This window comes from Lepisma saccharinum, chromosome 26 (assembly GCF_977018435.1).
Source record: "Lepisma saccharinum chromosome 26, izLepSacc3.1, whole genome shotgun sequence".
In the NCBI taxonomy this organism is placed as follows: domain Eukaryota; kingdom Metazoa; phylum Arthropoda; class Insecta; order Zygentoma; family Lepismatidae; genus Lepisma; species Lepisma saccharinum.
Window position 1 is genome coordinate 54720590 of NC_139254.1, and position 16647 is coordinate 54737236.

Here is a 16647-nt window from a genome sequence, read left to right on the forward strand (position 1 = left end):
CTTTGAACAGTTTGATTAAAGCAATTAAAAAAATATATGTAAATATACATTATTTCTTTTTCTGATACTGTATATATGAACCTACTAAGGAAATATTTGTTGAGTGAGTAGAGGAAACTACGAACAACTTCAGTAACTTTTCTTCCAGTGAAAATAAAACATTTTACTGTAGATGTACTTTGTAACTGTAACTCAAAAAAAATATTTTTCCTAGTCTTTGTAGATGAATTTTGGTATTATAGTTTGCAAAATATCATGTGCCATATTTATTTAGAGTTTATTGATAATAATATTATTTACGGTTTAAGATGATTAGTATTTTGTATGTTATTTTACACAAAATGATGCTATTTTTTGTTGAATTGTAAATCAAGATAAAGTGTGTTTATAATTTACATGTTACATTTCCTTTCGTTTGAGCTTCACTCCGTATATATATATATATATATATATATATATATATATATATATATATATATATATATATAATCTTTACTTTTCCTTTCCTATAGCCTAATAAACACCTTTCAATAATTACGGTATTAATGTACTTCCACTAATAGTGTACACAATCCTTACGTACATCTAATATATAAAAAATGGATGGATGTGTGTGTGCTTGTTCGACCATAACTCTCCAACGCCTGGAGCGATTTCCACCAAACTTGGTACGCGTAGCACGTCCAAACTGGAAAGAAATACTTTGGGGTAAGACAACCCTGGCACCGCTAGGGGAGGGGGTGGGAGGGGTTGACATGTAAAACTAATAGAAAACGACCGATATTAGTGTGGAATCCATAGTTTACGGGGTCGCTACAATGAATAGTGACCCCAAATGCCGTTCAACTCCGAGTTCATTTTACAGTATAGTTAGAAGTCATTATTTTCCTGTCTAATAGAAGATTGGTATAAATTTATGCCCGGGCAACGCCTGGTAATCAGCTAGTTATTCTATAAATTGTTTTTTCGTAGTGTATTAAATCACTGTTTTTTTTAAATCACCTGATTTTAATATTGATTTAAATCACCTGATTTTAATATTGATTTAAATCACCTGATTTTAATATTGATTTAAATCACCTGATTTTAATATTGATTTAAATCACCTGATTTTAATATTGATTTAAATCACCTGATTTTAATATTGATTTAAATCACCTGATTTTAATATTGATTTAAATCACCTGATTTTAATATTGATTTAAATCACCTGATTTTAATATTGATTTAAATCACCTGATTTTAATATTGATTTAAATCACCTGATTTTAATATTGATTTAAATCACCATCTTAAACCAATTTGATTTAAATCGATCCACATTGGTTTCATGTGAACCGCATAAAACAAAGACGATTATACTGGTTGAGAGTCCAGGCACCAAAGCCTCGTCGTCCTGCAATATTCCAGCTACCGGGATGCAATGTTGGCTTTAGGCTACCTTCAGCAAAGGTCACCCCTTATTACAAAGTTACACAATATCTTAAAAATTGTTAATGGTTACATTTAGATTTTATTACACACTTACTCTGATACACGCAACTTTGGTGAAATTGAACTCAAATTACAATTTAAGTGGCTAGATCACAATTGTAGTTACTTTAGCAATGGAGTCGTAATCTAAACATTCTTTTCAATATTTTTTTTACAAGAAAATTAACGACAAGTCTCACAGTGAAGAAAATTTTGCAATTGCCAATAACGGACAGAAATTATTAATGGAATTCTGAGAGTAGGAGTGAGTCAGGCGACCTTCCTGATTTTCAGGGACATTTTGCAACTCCCGTTCTCCTCTGGGGGGCACGTTGCACGCAGAAACATTGCCTTGGTCGTGAGGCACGATCCCTCCTCGATCACAGAGGTGACTGTCGACAGCATGGAGGAGACGGATCCAGTGTACGAGGCCTTCCTGCGACGTTCCTCGAGAGTGCACAACTCCACCTCAAACTCGTAGTTCTTTGCCTGAGCCCTGGAAGCTATGGTCTGCATCGTCCACGTCACCGTCTTGCAGGAGTTGCAGCAAACGGAACCGACCAGCAGGAACACACCCCACTGCTCCACCTTGAGCATCTGCATGACGAAGTCGTAACGTTCTATCCCTAACGGCGGGATGGGAAGAGTCAGCAACTCCTCGTACGCGCCATCCTTCATCTTGTGTGTCACATCGAAGAACGTCCACTTGTGCTGAGTGACCAGGTGTTCGATGATGGCGTCCTCGCTCACGGACGCTTCGCACTTTCCGACTGGGCACTTGTACGGTTGCCACTCGCATGCTTGTTCGTGTTCCTTCTTCTTCCGTTGGTCTCCCATGAACTTGCAACCTTCCACCCTGTACTTGCAGGGCAGGGGCATGGACTCCATCATGCTCTCGAGCGCGAAGTTTCGGGTTTCATGATACTTGGATGCACACAGAGGGCAGGCATTCACCATAGCCTTGCAGCCGTGGCATATGTTGTGGCCTTTTAGACACTGGTGGATCGGCGGGGTGCACACGTCCAAGCAGGCCGGGCATTTGAGAGATTCCCACATTGTGGAATAGGTCTTCTCATCATTGAAATCTGGATCGCCGGGCTGTAGTGGAAAGAAAATTAAGATTTAAAAGAATCAAGTAATTTCGGAATGTGTTTAAAACACATTAGCCTCAAATCTCATTCAATGTCACCAAAATGTATGGCTGGTGGATCCAAAATGTCCACCAGCAGCACCATTCGATTACAGGCGGTCTTTATTTAGTTACCAGTAACTCTTAACTCACACCTATGCAGTCGGGGATTTATAAAAATAAGGTCCCTAAGCCCACGGCTATCCTTTGTCTTTGATCTTGCCGACATCATCATCATTATTATTATTAACAGTTTTGTTATCATGTTACTTGACTTCAAATAATTGCATGCTTTGTATTAATAACATTTGTAAACTTTAATTATAGACAGTTGTGAATAAGAATTATTCATTAATCTTCGATAAAATAATACGCTTAGATTTAACAAGCGAACACTGACTTAAAACTATTTCCTTGTGGCTTTCATGCCATCAAACTGATGGATGAGAGACTCAAAGTCAATTCATCATATTTCTATTATCACAATGTTAAAGAATTTTAATAGTCAATAGTATTTGCCACGTCTCATGTTTATGCCTAGTGGCAAATTCCCCCCTGCGCCTATGGTTTCTACCAACATTTTCATTAATCCGATATCAGGGGTGGTATTAAGAATTTGCATTCTTAAATTCTATACTCTATTACCTAATTTATACCAATTGCGTAATAGCTATTCATTTAAATTATAATTTTTACAAATAAGCTTTAACGCAGTTTCAAGGGCCACAACTTTTTCTACAATATGTAATAAATAATAATAATTAATACCCACATATTAGATGAAGCCTAGTTTAGATAATGCCATGATTGCCTTCCAAATTGTTTTCTTTAATGTGCCATCCTCCTAGGCCACCCATACCTAGATATTTTGGCACCCTAGGCAGGATTCTGGTTTGGCGCCCCTTTTATATGCGATCTTTGATATTTTCTTCTTATGTCATGGTTTGTGAAATATACATTCTACAAATTTTGAAATGAGGAAACAAAAAAAAACTATAAAAATAATATAGGTTATATTTAAAGATTCGTAGTTTGCAGTTCTGATTTTAAAAAAAAGTTTAGCATAATTAGTTATTTCAGTTTTGTCTCAGTGTCTGAATAATATCTTTTAAAATGTGCTATTACTACTAGTTTGAGAAACAGAAAATTCCATCACTGTGTCACCAGAATATAATCCTACAAGTAAAAAAAAGAAAAAGAAAACGAATTTAAGAATTATAACACTGGGGAACAGTGAAATTGCGGCACAGTGTTTGAGAGCTAATTTAGGGCAATTTCATGCTGCTGAATAATGATATAATAATATATTTCCTGAATTGGCTCTAATTTATGAAATAAATGCAACTAAACCAAAATGGCGGAAACATAAGACATACATATAAATGAACTTCCAAGAACAATTTAACATCTCTCCTTGTGATTACAATTGTTTGTACCATTAGGAAACTTATTTATTTGTAAATTGTTGCTAGGGCTGTACAAGGTTGATTGTATTTGTAATATGACAATGGAAGATGCAATTCACATTTGACTATTCGGTTTCAACCACATATGCAGCTATTACATGGCTGTTGATTTTAGTCCCCATAGTAACGCAAAATTCTTTATTTTATATTACTCATTTTCACTAAGCACTGTATACATTACGTAAAATTGAGAATTTTCATCAATTTCAGCCCATTATCAAATTTTGATATTACCGAGAAAAGCGTGGAGTAATTTTACCTCCTACATTTTCAATGGCGTGTTTATTTTTATAACTGGAGTCAATTCAACTGAACCAATCATACAATTGGCAATCACAGATGTGTTGTGTGCTGAAACTGTTATTAAACTTTATGCCACAAAATAAAATATTTTTTTTTGTTCCCCAGTGAATTAAGATAATAAATACAGTGAGCTTTATGCTCTTAGTAAAAAGAAAATTGTAATTTAAAATTTTTCGACCTCTGCTAGAAAATAATAACATCGTTGTATTACACATTATTCTAAGTAAAATTAGAAATATTTTCTTTTATAAAACAATTACAATAAATACTAAATTTTTTTGTGTAAAGATAAATTTATTACCAAAAGAATGCTTAAACTTTAAATTTTTATTTGTGGAAAAGAGTATTGGACAAATAGTGATCGTTCATGTTTTCCCATTCAATTATTCTTGAACTAAAGTTTTCCATCACTCGCCGAAGCGAGGATCCTCACTAACAGACTGGCGCACACGGTCAACGTTTCCGTTCGATCTTGATGACATTGAACGTCCCGGCGGTTTACTCGTCACAGTGCTTCCATTGTTTTCAAACTTTCTCACCCAATATTTAATTAAATTTGCGCTTGGGACGTCTCTCATTCCTGCCAGGTTATAATGATGCCGGTACAAACGACGCACAACAACATAATCATTATTTTTATAAAACGCACGAACACAAAAAGCCCGTTGCTGCCCCGTAAAACGCTCCATGGCAACTAAATATTAACAATGTTGCCAAGCGTTTGCGATCTATCTCATTTCTCCGTAATGTGCGAATTGCCCCAGAGGGAGGATTCAAAAACGAAAATATTTCTGAGACACCCTATATTTATTTGTTGTCTTTCCTTTTTAGAAAAAGCTTTCAATGGCCTAATGCGGTAGGCTTCAGCCCCCAGCCCAGTCCTCGCTACTTGGCCTTCCAGGTAACATAAGCAGATTTTTGTGAGGTCTAAATCAAAATATTAAATTAAATTAATTGAATATCATTTCATTCGAAAATCATATTTTACTACTGTACAATTTTTCCAGAATTATTTTTATATTTATGGTTTTTATAGTTTATGATAAAAATCTACCTTGAGTAGCATGCCACCGAGACCAGATTTAGGGTCTTCTTCGTTGGCTTGGGCCCGGAGTCTCTTCTCGGGGTTGTTGCTCTCTGCGTCACCTGCGGGGGGGATAAAAGCTCAAATTCATGAAAATGCAAGAGAAAACTTATCGTTATATATGCGTAATGTGAGCAGATTTCTTAAGCAACAAAACGGGACATTTCATATTTTCCTGAAGGAAAAACGAGAGGCCAAAATGTATACGTTTTAATGTAAAAACTGTGTCTTTACAAACGCTTATGTTTGAAAACTAAGTAAATAAATAAACACCGTGTAGTCAAAATAGTTTACACATAATTTGGTGATATGCACTGCACTCCAACCTATACTATGTCTCAGCTAACTGTGGAGCAGGCGAACGGAAACAAGTCTCTGCGCAAGTAGTGACGCGAGACGGCTCCACCAATGAACACGTGAGAGGGAACGGGATTGCGTGGAGGGGGAAAGCCACTGCCTTCCCAGCAGCGTGTACTGCTTCGCCCTGGCCACTCGATTTCCTTCGCTTCTATGACGCTATGCGCGGCGTTGCTCCACAGTTAGCTGGGACAGGGTATAGCGGTCCTTTAGAATTAGAAGCCATTCAGTGATATTTTCCGATTAATGGACCTTTTTCCTTTCAAACAACATTTTGTAAAAGTTTACACACGTGCTATTAAAGTTCACATTGTTAATCAACATAGCTTTTCAAGTTGAAAGAGCGTTATTGTTAATTGTTACATGTACGGAAACAAGTATTCTGGGACATCATTTCCAGGTAAACTGAGAAAAAGATATGACATAGTTCTTTGTAATAGTAGAGAACGTGTATTTTTTTTTTAATTTAAAATTTTGGGTGAGTCAGCACTTAGGCTATTTTGCACCCGTCACATTATACGGGGGCAGCATCTTACCATTACAAATAACAACTCTAACGTTGCATAACTAAAAATCTAAAAATATTATGACTTCTGTTAAAAGCTGAAGCTGTAAACGAGCACTCAGCACACACAAGGACAAAAAAACAGGACAACACACACCCAATTATACTGACCATAGTGCCAGTCGCCAGAGCCTCGTTCGTCTGCAAAATGCAGTCCAGGGTATACTACGTGGAAGTGAGGTTGACTTTTGGGCGCCTACGTGGAAGATTACCCCTTACACCCCAGAACGTGTATTGTTGTAGTAATTCTATTCCGATGAGTCATCATCACAAAAGAAGGTATTTTGACGCCCCGTTTTACGTTAAAAGCACCTGTACAGAGATTCAAAAACGGGACTGTCCAGAGGCCTGCACAAGACCTGGAGCAGACCCGTTCGCGAGACATCGCTCCTGAAATGCCATACAACCTGCGCAACATCCTCGCTTGAGCAGCTTGTATGCCCACCTGTCCAGATCGTTCCTGGCAGGCATTGTAGACCCGCCGGGTACCCGCAGTCTTACAATACCTAGTAGGTCTCAGTTCGTTCTTTCCATCAACTGCAGACCCCTCCCTCTGCATGACGTAGTTGCTTCGAGTAGAAACTGCACCGGGCCCACACCGTTCTGCAGTGTTGCCAACTGCAATAGATTTTCACTACTTAAAAAAGGGAACTCAAAGCCTCGTAAGCCACATCACCAATGAAATAAGATTTATGAATGTTGCTACCCCCCCCCCCCACACACACACATTGAAATAGGTTTTCCGTGGCACAGGATCCATAAGTATATGTCGTAAATAACCAATATACGTATATATAGTGATATAGGGCAGGACTGAAACATGTCACGTTCGACGCTGAGGTCGCGAGTCAAACAACACACTGTTCTACTGCGAACACCAGGGCCGTAGCCAGCCAGGGGCATTGCCATTACCCTCGTTTGGGGGGGGAAAGTACTTGGATAAACGTAACAACAACAACAATCACAATAATAGTAATAAAGTAGCATGAAAGGCATTATTATCCTCATAAATCACGCAAAAAGGGGGTAGAAGTCGGTTCTCACGCATTTGTGTTGAAACAGAGGATTAGAAATATTTTTTTTCAACACGTCAATTTCACATTAGCTAATAATGGAAAACAAGCACACAAACTATTTTTGAAAGAAAGGAAGTGCATGATAAATGCATTCCGAATGTACATACATATGGCATGTAAAATTTCCATCTACAATATTTTCTTTTCACATGGAGCGACGTATTACATAATCAATTCATCCAACTCGTAACAAACCAACATTAATAGCAAATAATATCACGGGCCGCCATAGCATTCTCTGTTTTAAAACTTTTCTCACTTAGATCGTTCGGCGCTCAGGGCCGACTCCCGCTACCCCTTTGCTACGGCATTGAACTTGATGAGACTTGTACTTTAATGTTTGACCCCCACCCTGACCCCTCCGCTAGACAATTTCCGTCCAAGGTTGTGAGCAATGCACCCTGCCCCCTCTGGTTGCGCCACTGCGTGCCTGGTTAAGGCACCATGCAATGAAAAACAATTAGTTTTCAGTGAGGAGATTTTTGTTTGCTCGATCATTCATTTAGATAAATGAAACTGTAATATTGCGTGCATTTCCTGGCAATAAGATAAAAACTTCTTACGCTGAACTGAAATCGCTAAGTATATAAATTCTCCTTGGAGAAGAAGCTCCTCCTAGGACTTCGTAGGATTTAGGAGCTACGTAAGTAGGCAACACTGGCTGCAGCCGTCCACGTGGTGATGAAACACCTGGAGCGACACGCTGCCGGAGGGCTGTTTCCTTCCAGCAGGTTTTGCAGGCGCCCGGGTCTTGTTGAATGCCCAGGTACCTTGTAAGCGCAGAGCGCCTTGAAGACCAAGAACCCGGGTAAAGACGCAAGTCGACTCTTTGCCGTGGGCAGGCGAGCAGGTAAACCTGTTATCGCGTGCAAGCGGGCAGTGGGTAGGTAAAAGGCAGACTATGCTGGCCTCTAGGACTGTCCCAGCTAAAAGGTCTGGTCATCTTATATATGTTGGAAATTATAAATTTCTTGATGTAGGCCAAAATCCCACTGTTATAGACACCCCCAAATAGTTTTGGCTCTTAACGTTTTAAAGGTGCGTTTCTGGACCGGTGTTCCTTATCTCATATTAGTATTTGGGTCAGTCTGTATCCACCCTGCAAGTTTGAATCAAGGTCACTCAAACACCCTATATCAGACATTCCCAAACTTTTCGTTTCACGGCGCCCCTAGTGTTTCAAGATTTTTCGGCGCCGCCCTAGTCAGAATGAAGGCCTATCTAACACTTGCAACACCAGTTAGTGTGTTTAGGTTGCTTGCCTTAATTAAAATATATATTGCAAATTCAGGAACATTTTACATGTAAAAGGTACTAAATAAGGAAACATGTGGAACAATCATATCATTTCAGTGAAAATATTGAAACATTTCGTGGCGCCCCTGTAAGCCAGCAATGGCCCCGCGGGACATACTTTGGGAACCACTTCCTATATATATATATATATATATATATATATATATATATATATATATATATATATATATATATATATATGTGTGGGGGGGGGGTTGTATGTGTATCTATACCAATGTTTATGGACGAGGACATAACTAGCAATAAAAGTACTCGAAGGGTCACATGTGAATACAAACTACAAAATGTTTGCGTTCTGCAAGTTATCACAGGGCCATGGGGGCCATCTGCCACTTCGAACTATGAAATATTAGAATATGTACCTAAAAAATTCTACGAATATGACATTGAAGATATTTCAGATTTTCAAAGAGTTTCGACTTCGTTCTTGCATACCGTAAGTGAATGGGTTTGTTGTGGAGAGATGCAGCCTCTACATGCTTACAGTCTCCAATACTGAGTAATTTTACATTCATAACTATTGATGCAGGGCTACCATGTTTTTTTTTGTGTGTGTGTGTGTGTGGGGGGGGGGGGGTGAATCCCATTGGTTCTGGCTTTTCTTTTTTTTAGAAAAAAAAAATAGGACAGACTTGATAAAAAGAACTCTCGTTCCCCAAGGAATTCCACTGCACCACACTGGGGAAAAAGTACCATATTTGCCGTCGTATAAGACGCTCCCCACCTTTTTTGTACACATTTTTGAGGAAAAAGCTTTATCTCTGAATTGATAATTAATTTACAGTAGCCTATTTCAATTTTGAAGTCTAATTTCAACAACTAACTAGGAAATAATACATTTTTACTCTTCTTTGTCAAAACCCAGACATTGTTTCCAGAGCTGAATGAAGAATCACTTGAAACCTTTTTTAAATCAGAATCTGAGTCTTCATACTAACTGACCTCTGTACCATCCAGTGAATTAAGGTAAAACGAGGAGAGACGCCGCAGGCGGAGAGATGCCGCACATGCTGTAGTTTGCCTAGTACACATCAGATGGCAGCAACATTCTACAAGGATGTGTAACTGTCGTTCATTCCACCACGCCAGTGCAGTAGAGACGAGTGAAGTGAAGTGGAAAGGAGTGGGGCGCCTTCATATGAAAATTTCCTGGTGAATTGACCTTCGAAATTTTATGAAAGGTAAGTGTGATATATCCTAATAGAGTGCACGCTAGTTTCTACCTGACAAATATTTTATAGAATACTTGTTAGAGTATTTAGATTACCTTTCGCTCGATTTTGCATTGAAACTACAAAACCAGTAAAAAGCAATTGGTGCGGCATCTCTCCTCTCGAAAAAGGATTGTTGCCGCAGTGAAACAAAGGAGAGATGCCGCACATTTTTCTGTTAGGAGAGATGCCGCACTTTTCTCACCCTCATATTATAAGGTGTACAGTGTCATTTATTTCACCTTTTGACACGTTGAATATTTTGAACACAGTGTTACATGGCTATGTATTTTAACAAAGAATGCAATACAAACACAACAATATACACATGTTATTTATGCTTGTATATAAGTTATGTAAAATAGAGTGTACTTAAATATTAAATTGTCTAAAAGTTTCTAAGCACTCGTTTCTTATTATTTTCAGAATTCAAGATGCCCAACACATACAGAAGAAGATCTGCTAGAGCTTCGTGGTCTGATGAGACCCTGAAAGAGGCATGTACAAGAGTGCAAGCCGGGGACATAGGGAAAAGAGAAGCTGAACGATATTACGGCATTCCAGCGAGAACCATATGTCGAAGGATTGAAAAAGGCGATTTCTCCAAGAAGAGTCTTGGACCTGAAGGGGTTTTCGGTGCACATAATGAAAAGAAATTAGTTTCCCATATTCAACGTCTAGGTGCAGCAGGTTTCGCTCCAGACAGACAAGCAGTTAGGGTGCTGGCGTACAAATTTGCTGAAAAATTAAATATTAAACACACGTTCTCGCATGAATCGCAGATGGCAGGAAACGTATGGTTAAATTCCTTCCTGAGGAGAAATCCTGAACTTTCATTGCGACAAGCTCAAGGCCTCTCTATCAACAGAGCTCAAGGAATGAATCGTGAAGATGTGAAAAACTATTTTACGTTGCTAGAAAAGGTTATGGAAGAACACGATCTAATGAATAAACCAGGTAACATTTTTAACGTCGATGAAACAGGATTCCCACTCATTAACAGACCTAGAAAGGTTGTGACCTCCAAAGGTGCAAAGACTGTGCACACATTGACTCCAAAAGAAAGGGGAGAAAATGTGACGCTGATAGGGTGTTGCAGTGCAGAAGGAACGTTTCTTCCTCCTGTTCTTATTATGAAAGGTGTGAATAAAAAACCTGAATTCGTTGATGGACTTCCTGCAGGATCCGATGTCTACATGAACCCTAAATCGTCGTACATCAGTGCTGATCTGTTCATGAAATGGTTCAAAGAACACTTTGTTCCCAGGAAACATCCAGGCAAAACGCTTCTACTCCTAGATGGCCATTCATCACATGTCCATGCATTAGAGCTTCTGGAGTATGCGGCTGAAGTCGGTGTTATTGTTTTGTGTTTGCCAAGTCACACTACACAAGCCCTTCAACCCTTGGACCGATCTGTATTTGGTCCAGTAAAATCATATTACAACAAGGAAGCAACATCATGGATGAGAACCCATAAAGACAGAAATATCACAAGATACCAAGCAGGCTCTCTCATTTGTGCGGCGTGGAATAAAGCTGCTTCTGTTGGAAATGCCATTTCAGGTTTCCGAGCCTGTGGCATTTACCCTTTGAATTCAAATGCTGTTCCCGATTACTTCTTTTCCTTTTCTGGTGCTTGTCAGTCAGGTTCTAGTCCACTTTCATCCACCCACACCATAATATCTGACCATAATGATTCGCAGGATCTAGAGTCACCTTCATCGAGTACCTTAGGAAGTCTCTCTCCTGTCACAGTTAAACCAACAACCTCGCAAGCAACACAACTGACACCAAAAGTAACTCAACAACCTCATTTTGTGCCCCAGAATCAATTACCAGGAATAAATTCAAACCCTTCAACATCTACCAGTAGTTCTACACCCACGGAAAGCCCCAGTAAGTACCTCCGCCAGCTGAGTCCCATTCCGGAAGTTCCTCGTCAAGGTAAAAGATTCAAACAGTCAGCCGAAGTGCTCAATTCCGCTTCCAGACTTGCAAATATGAAATCAAAAAACTCGCAATCAACTTCCAGGATCAAAACAGGACAGAAAGAAAAAACAACCGGCACAAAGCAACCTGCGCCAGATGCTACAGCGAGTGGATCTGAGCAAGACATCAACAATTGTGTGGAATGCTTGGAGAATTACTTCCTCACGGCTTCCAAATCTGACTGGATCCAGTGTGTTACGTGTTCAAAATGGTTACATGAAACCTGCACTGTGTATGGAACAATGTGTGTGGACTGTGGAAGGAAGAATGTTCGTGAGAAGAACTTAAAGAGACAGAAGTGAGTCAGTGCGGCATCTCTCCTCGTGTTTTTCATGACACTCAAAATTCAATGCTTTTGTAATTTGAAAAAATATCCATTTAAATTCTTCCTAATGGATGCCAATTATTTTTTTTCTTAAAGTGCAAGGACTGTAGTTATGTTTTCATGTCGATAAATTTTCACAAAAGCAGAGATGTTTTTTTTCTATTCAGTTATGAAAAGGTGCGGCGTCTCTCCTCGTTTTACCTTACTAGAGCCACACATCCTAAATGATTTAACCACTTCTTTAGTTTTTACAGCATCCCCTGAAGCATTGATCCATTTACCACCTGGTGAAATGTTAGACCTCTTCTTTGAAGGTAAGATATATATTGATGAGGTATAATGAGTGAAGTTAGAGAAGAGGCTCGTTTAATGCTCTCTTTGCACTGATCATTAACCTGACAGTGTGACTGAAATAAAGATCGGGGATCAAGAGCCACTGGGATGTAGCAAATTATAAAGCGAGAGGTTTAAGGTTCATTATAACTGTAAAGGCCCGCCCCGATCAGTGAAGAGAAAGATTAGTTATAACTGAGGGAAATAGAGCCCAACACATATATTTCTGCCGAGCGATGCACGACACAACTCAAGAAGCAGTGTTGCTAATGGAGCAGATAGAAAAATCGCTGCAGTGCGCCGATGCACAGCTGTTATGTACAACAAGAAAATTAGAGAATTCAGGTTTATCTAACGTTGAGTTTTAAACGTCATGCATTATACCAGGACTAGGATTAATATGTACTAACAAGTAGCTTTGTATGTGGCTACATACATATGGACTAAAAAATCGCAAAATATGGACTAACACATACGTAAAATTACCAAAAATGCTGCAAAGAAGACTTCTTCATAGTGATTCCTTATTTGAGTGATTTCAAACAAAATAAACACTTTATTATTTTCCATTGCATTAATGCACTGGTGGCGTTCTAACTGTTCACTCCCAAAACCCATCTACACTGGTACGGAACTACAACGACAGATAATACACGACCGACACTACCACTGCTTTGAGAACTAATAATAATAACATGCAAACGTGTTAAACCGCGACAATTGGACCACAACACTCCTCCTCAAGCAGTATTATTGCCTCTCTGTGATCGGCGACAGTCGGTTGCCTTTGTTGTACATTTACAAACGATACCGGCTTCCACAACAATAACAAGTACATATACTGCCACTAGACTATAAGTAGCGCGGCTTTCTTTTTGCTATGAACTTGTCACCCATCAAATCATGGCAATTTTAACACAGAAAACAATATGCATCGTATTAAGCAGCAAAAATGACAGCCTTCTACATCGGCGTCCGGAAAGGGGGACAAAGGGGGCCGTGGCCCTCCTAGAAAATGAAAGTCAACCAAAAATTATGTGTTACACACTTTAATTTTCATTTTACCCACAAAAATATGTGTTAATTATTGGATGAACATCATAAATTCAAATTTAAGCAATGTTTTTTTTAGGGAACAACACTATTTTTGGAGAAAATGTACCTTGTTTGCCCCCCTGGAAAAAATACCTTCCTTGCCCCTCCCTGAAAAAAAAATCCTGCGGACGTCCATGCTCCTCTATGCAATTTCTACAAGAACTCGTGCCGGAGCCAAGAGTTGAAATGCTCATGGAGCCACATAATTTCTTTCTCTTGAACAATTCCAAATTATGAAATATGAACAATTTGTGAATTTCCCGAGCTTGGCTATGCAAGTTTTTTGATTTCAACTTTCACAGAACTGGAGGCATTATGGAATTTAACGTTCATTAACAAACACACACTATCACATACACACACGCAATACACGCACACAACGCCAAACCGGTCAAATACTTAGTATAAAATAAAAGTATGGTGCTTCCAATCGAACAAAATTCACCGTCAATTTAACTGCCTTTCTCCTTCGGTGACAGAAATAGTGCTTCATTATTACAATTAGCAACACTAGTTACTAGCTAGCCAATGAACATGCACTGCATAAAAGAAGCAACCACTTCGTCATGCTATATTGCCACATTACAGTCCCTGCCGAACGTTGTGAACCGCGAGCTGGAGCGCTATTCAATTGTTTTCAATGATGTTTGCGCGAGTGTGTCCAAGAATGGAATGACAATGTGGCAACAATGACGAAGGTTGGCGAACAGCGTTGAACACGTGATGCTAAGAGAGAGGGAGACGAAACAAAAATTGGTATGTGCGCAACGGCAAAGATATGTGTGTTGCACTCTACTCTCTCCACACTTATCAGCCCTGTACGATGTTCTCGACGTGTACTGTCGAAAATGTGCTTAGCAAGCCGTGACCATAGCGTTGTCAGAGTTCGTACTCCGACTCTGACTCACGCTAAGTGTATCGATGGTAATTTGTGATCAACTGAGAGACGTGTCCTTCCGGACTTCATCTTTTATACTTCTCCCGGACTAGAGGTACTCCTCAAGTCCTCTACCGGTGAGGTGTACTTTCGTCTCCTTCCGTATAACCTCAGCACGGAGGCATTAGGAAATGCAGTGCATTCCTGGGATAACTTAGAGGCAGTCGACTGAGACGTCAGGTTTATGAACAGTGTAAAGAGAGCATTAAACGAGCCTCTTCTCTAACTTCACTTATTATACCTCATCAATATATATAAACTGAGTATCGGCGTATACGACGCACCCCGTTTCTGAGACCTATTTTTGAAGGGAAAAAAGTGCGTCTTATACCTCTGCAAATACGGTAATTTGTGATCATACTTCTACGCTTTACACTCACCTTGGTCCACAGCCTGGTTGTTATTGTTGTTGTCCACAGCATGGTGTAGGCGCTTCTCAGCCATATTTCTCTCCGAACGTTAGAATACGCCGAATCCCCTGAAATTTAAACTCGAAATGCATTGGTCATGGACCCCATGAGGTAAACACCTTTAAGAATTCCGTTGCGACTAAACCATATGGAATACAACAATGATATTTGTTTTGTATTAATCGGTAACACTTTCTAAGTTTCTACGAATGTCTGGCTACAAATGTTCAATTTGGCTTCCACCAGTTATGCGATACATCGAAATTCGAGTTCTTGCCACACATTTCCCAAGAACTCCTCGTCCACCAAAGCAAGGGCGTTTCTTATTCTCTCCATTAGCTGTTGCACATTCTGCGGCTTAGGTGGCACAAATACTTTGTCCTTCACAAAGCCCCAAATGCAGAAGTCTTGGGGTGTAAGGTCTGGGAACTTTAAGACACATCTTGCATCTGTGAAAGTGCCATTTATTTTAACACCACACCAGCGCGCTACAATGACCGTGTTTACAAAAGTATTGCGCATGAAGCCGGCCCTCGTGGCTTAGTGGTTAGCACATCACGCTATGACGCTAGGGTTCCCGGATTCGAATCCCGCCCTGGGCATGGATGTTTGTAAGTGTCCATTCATAAATTTCATCAATCATCACTCAGCCCCATCTTAGCAAATTAGCCAAAAGTGGCACAGAAAGCGAAGTAAAATAAAGCAATTCAATCAATCTTGCGCATGAAAAAAAAACTTGAAGATTTTCTCATTGTTGTGCAACAAACCTCATTGTTGTGTTTCAGATATTTAATTTAAACGATAAACCTGATAAGTTGTTTACTCTATTGTGCATAGGCGGAGTTTCGTCCGTCCTCTTGGGAGGTGGCTAAAATTATTCATTACAATAACCATCACGGTCATTCTCCTCGATGATCCCACATCATCACATCCAAAAGAAATGGAATTACGTTGATATCCATTTGATTTTATTTGATTTTTGTTATTTGGCGTCGCCTTTCTGCCACTTTTGACTAATCGCGACGATGAGAATGAGTGATGATACGATGAAAATGATGAAGAGGCACTCACGCCCAGAACCACTGGCAACGTAGCGCATGGTGATTTTCGAGTGTCACTTTTATGAAACGAATAATTACAGTATTATAGATGAGAGCAAATTTAATAAAGAACCTTTTTTTGTAATAAAGAAGGTATAATTTGAATATGTTATAATATTAATTATATTTATATTAATGAGCAATCCTGTGTTAAAGGTAATGAATATATTATAATGCTACATGACATTTAAAAGACCTATCTACATAGGTAATGTAATAGTACAAATTTAAATTCCTTTTACTTTCTCTACAACGAAACTTTACATTTTCCTACAACTGGAAACCACTTGCAATTAGATCCGTGTCAAAACTTTAAGACATTACACCAATAACGTAATTGTCTTATCTAAAACTTCAATAGAAGTGCTCGTTCTTGCTTTTCTGTATAAATTCTTAAAAAAAAAATTGTAGGTCCACTGCCATTTCCTTTCATATGTTCAACAGTGCCATGGTTGACCTTAGACATGTTTTAAT

The 16647-nt window shown here is 39.0% G+C and overlaps 2 protein-coding genes across 2 annotated transcripts; one reads left to right on the forward strand and one right to left on the reverse strand.

Annotated features, from left to right (window-relative positions):
- Positions 1–1507: 1507 nt before the first annotated feature.
- LOC145979549 (E3 ubiquitin-protein ligase SIAH1B-like) lies at positions 1508–15143 on the reverse strand. Its single transcript, XM_083112521.1, has 3 exons — positions 15044–15143; positions 5426–5517; positions 1508–2571 (listed from the first exon to the last, which is right to left on the reverse strand). The coding sequence occupies exons 1-3, from the start codon at positions 15105–15107 to the stop codon at positions 1744–1746; spliced, it is 984 nt and encodes a 327-aa protein (XP_082968647.1). The 5' UTR covers positions 15108–15143; the 3' UTR covers positions 1508–1743.
- LOC145979351 (uncharacterized) lies at positions 9811–12275 on the forward strand. Its single transcript, XM_083112213.1, has 2 exons — positions 9811–9951; positions 10408–12275. The coding sequence occupies exons 1-2, from the start codon at positions 9945–9947 to the stop codon at positions 12273–12275; spliced, it is 1875 nt and encodes a 624-aa protein (XP_082968339.1). The 5' UTR covers positions 9811–9944.
- Positions 15144–16647: the final 1504 nt, after the last annotated feature.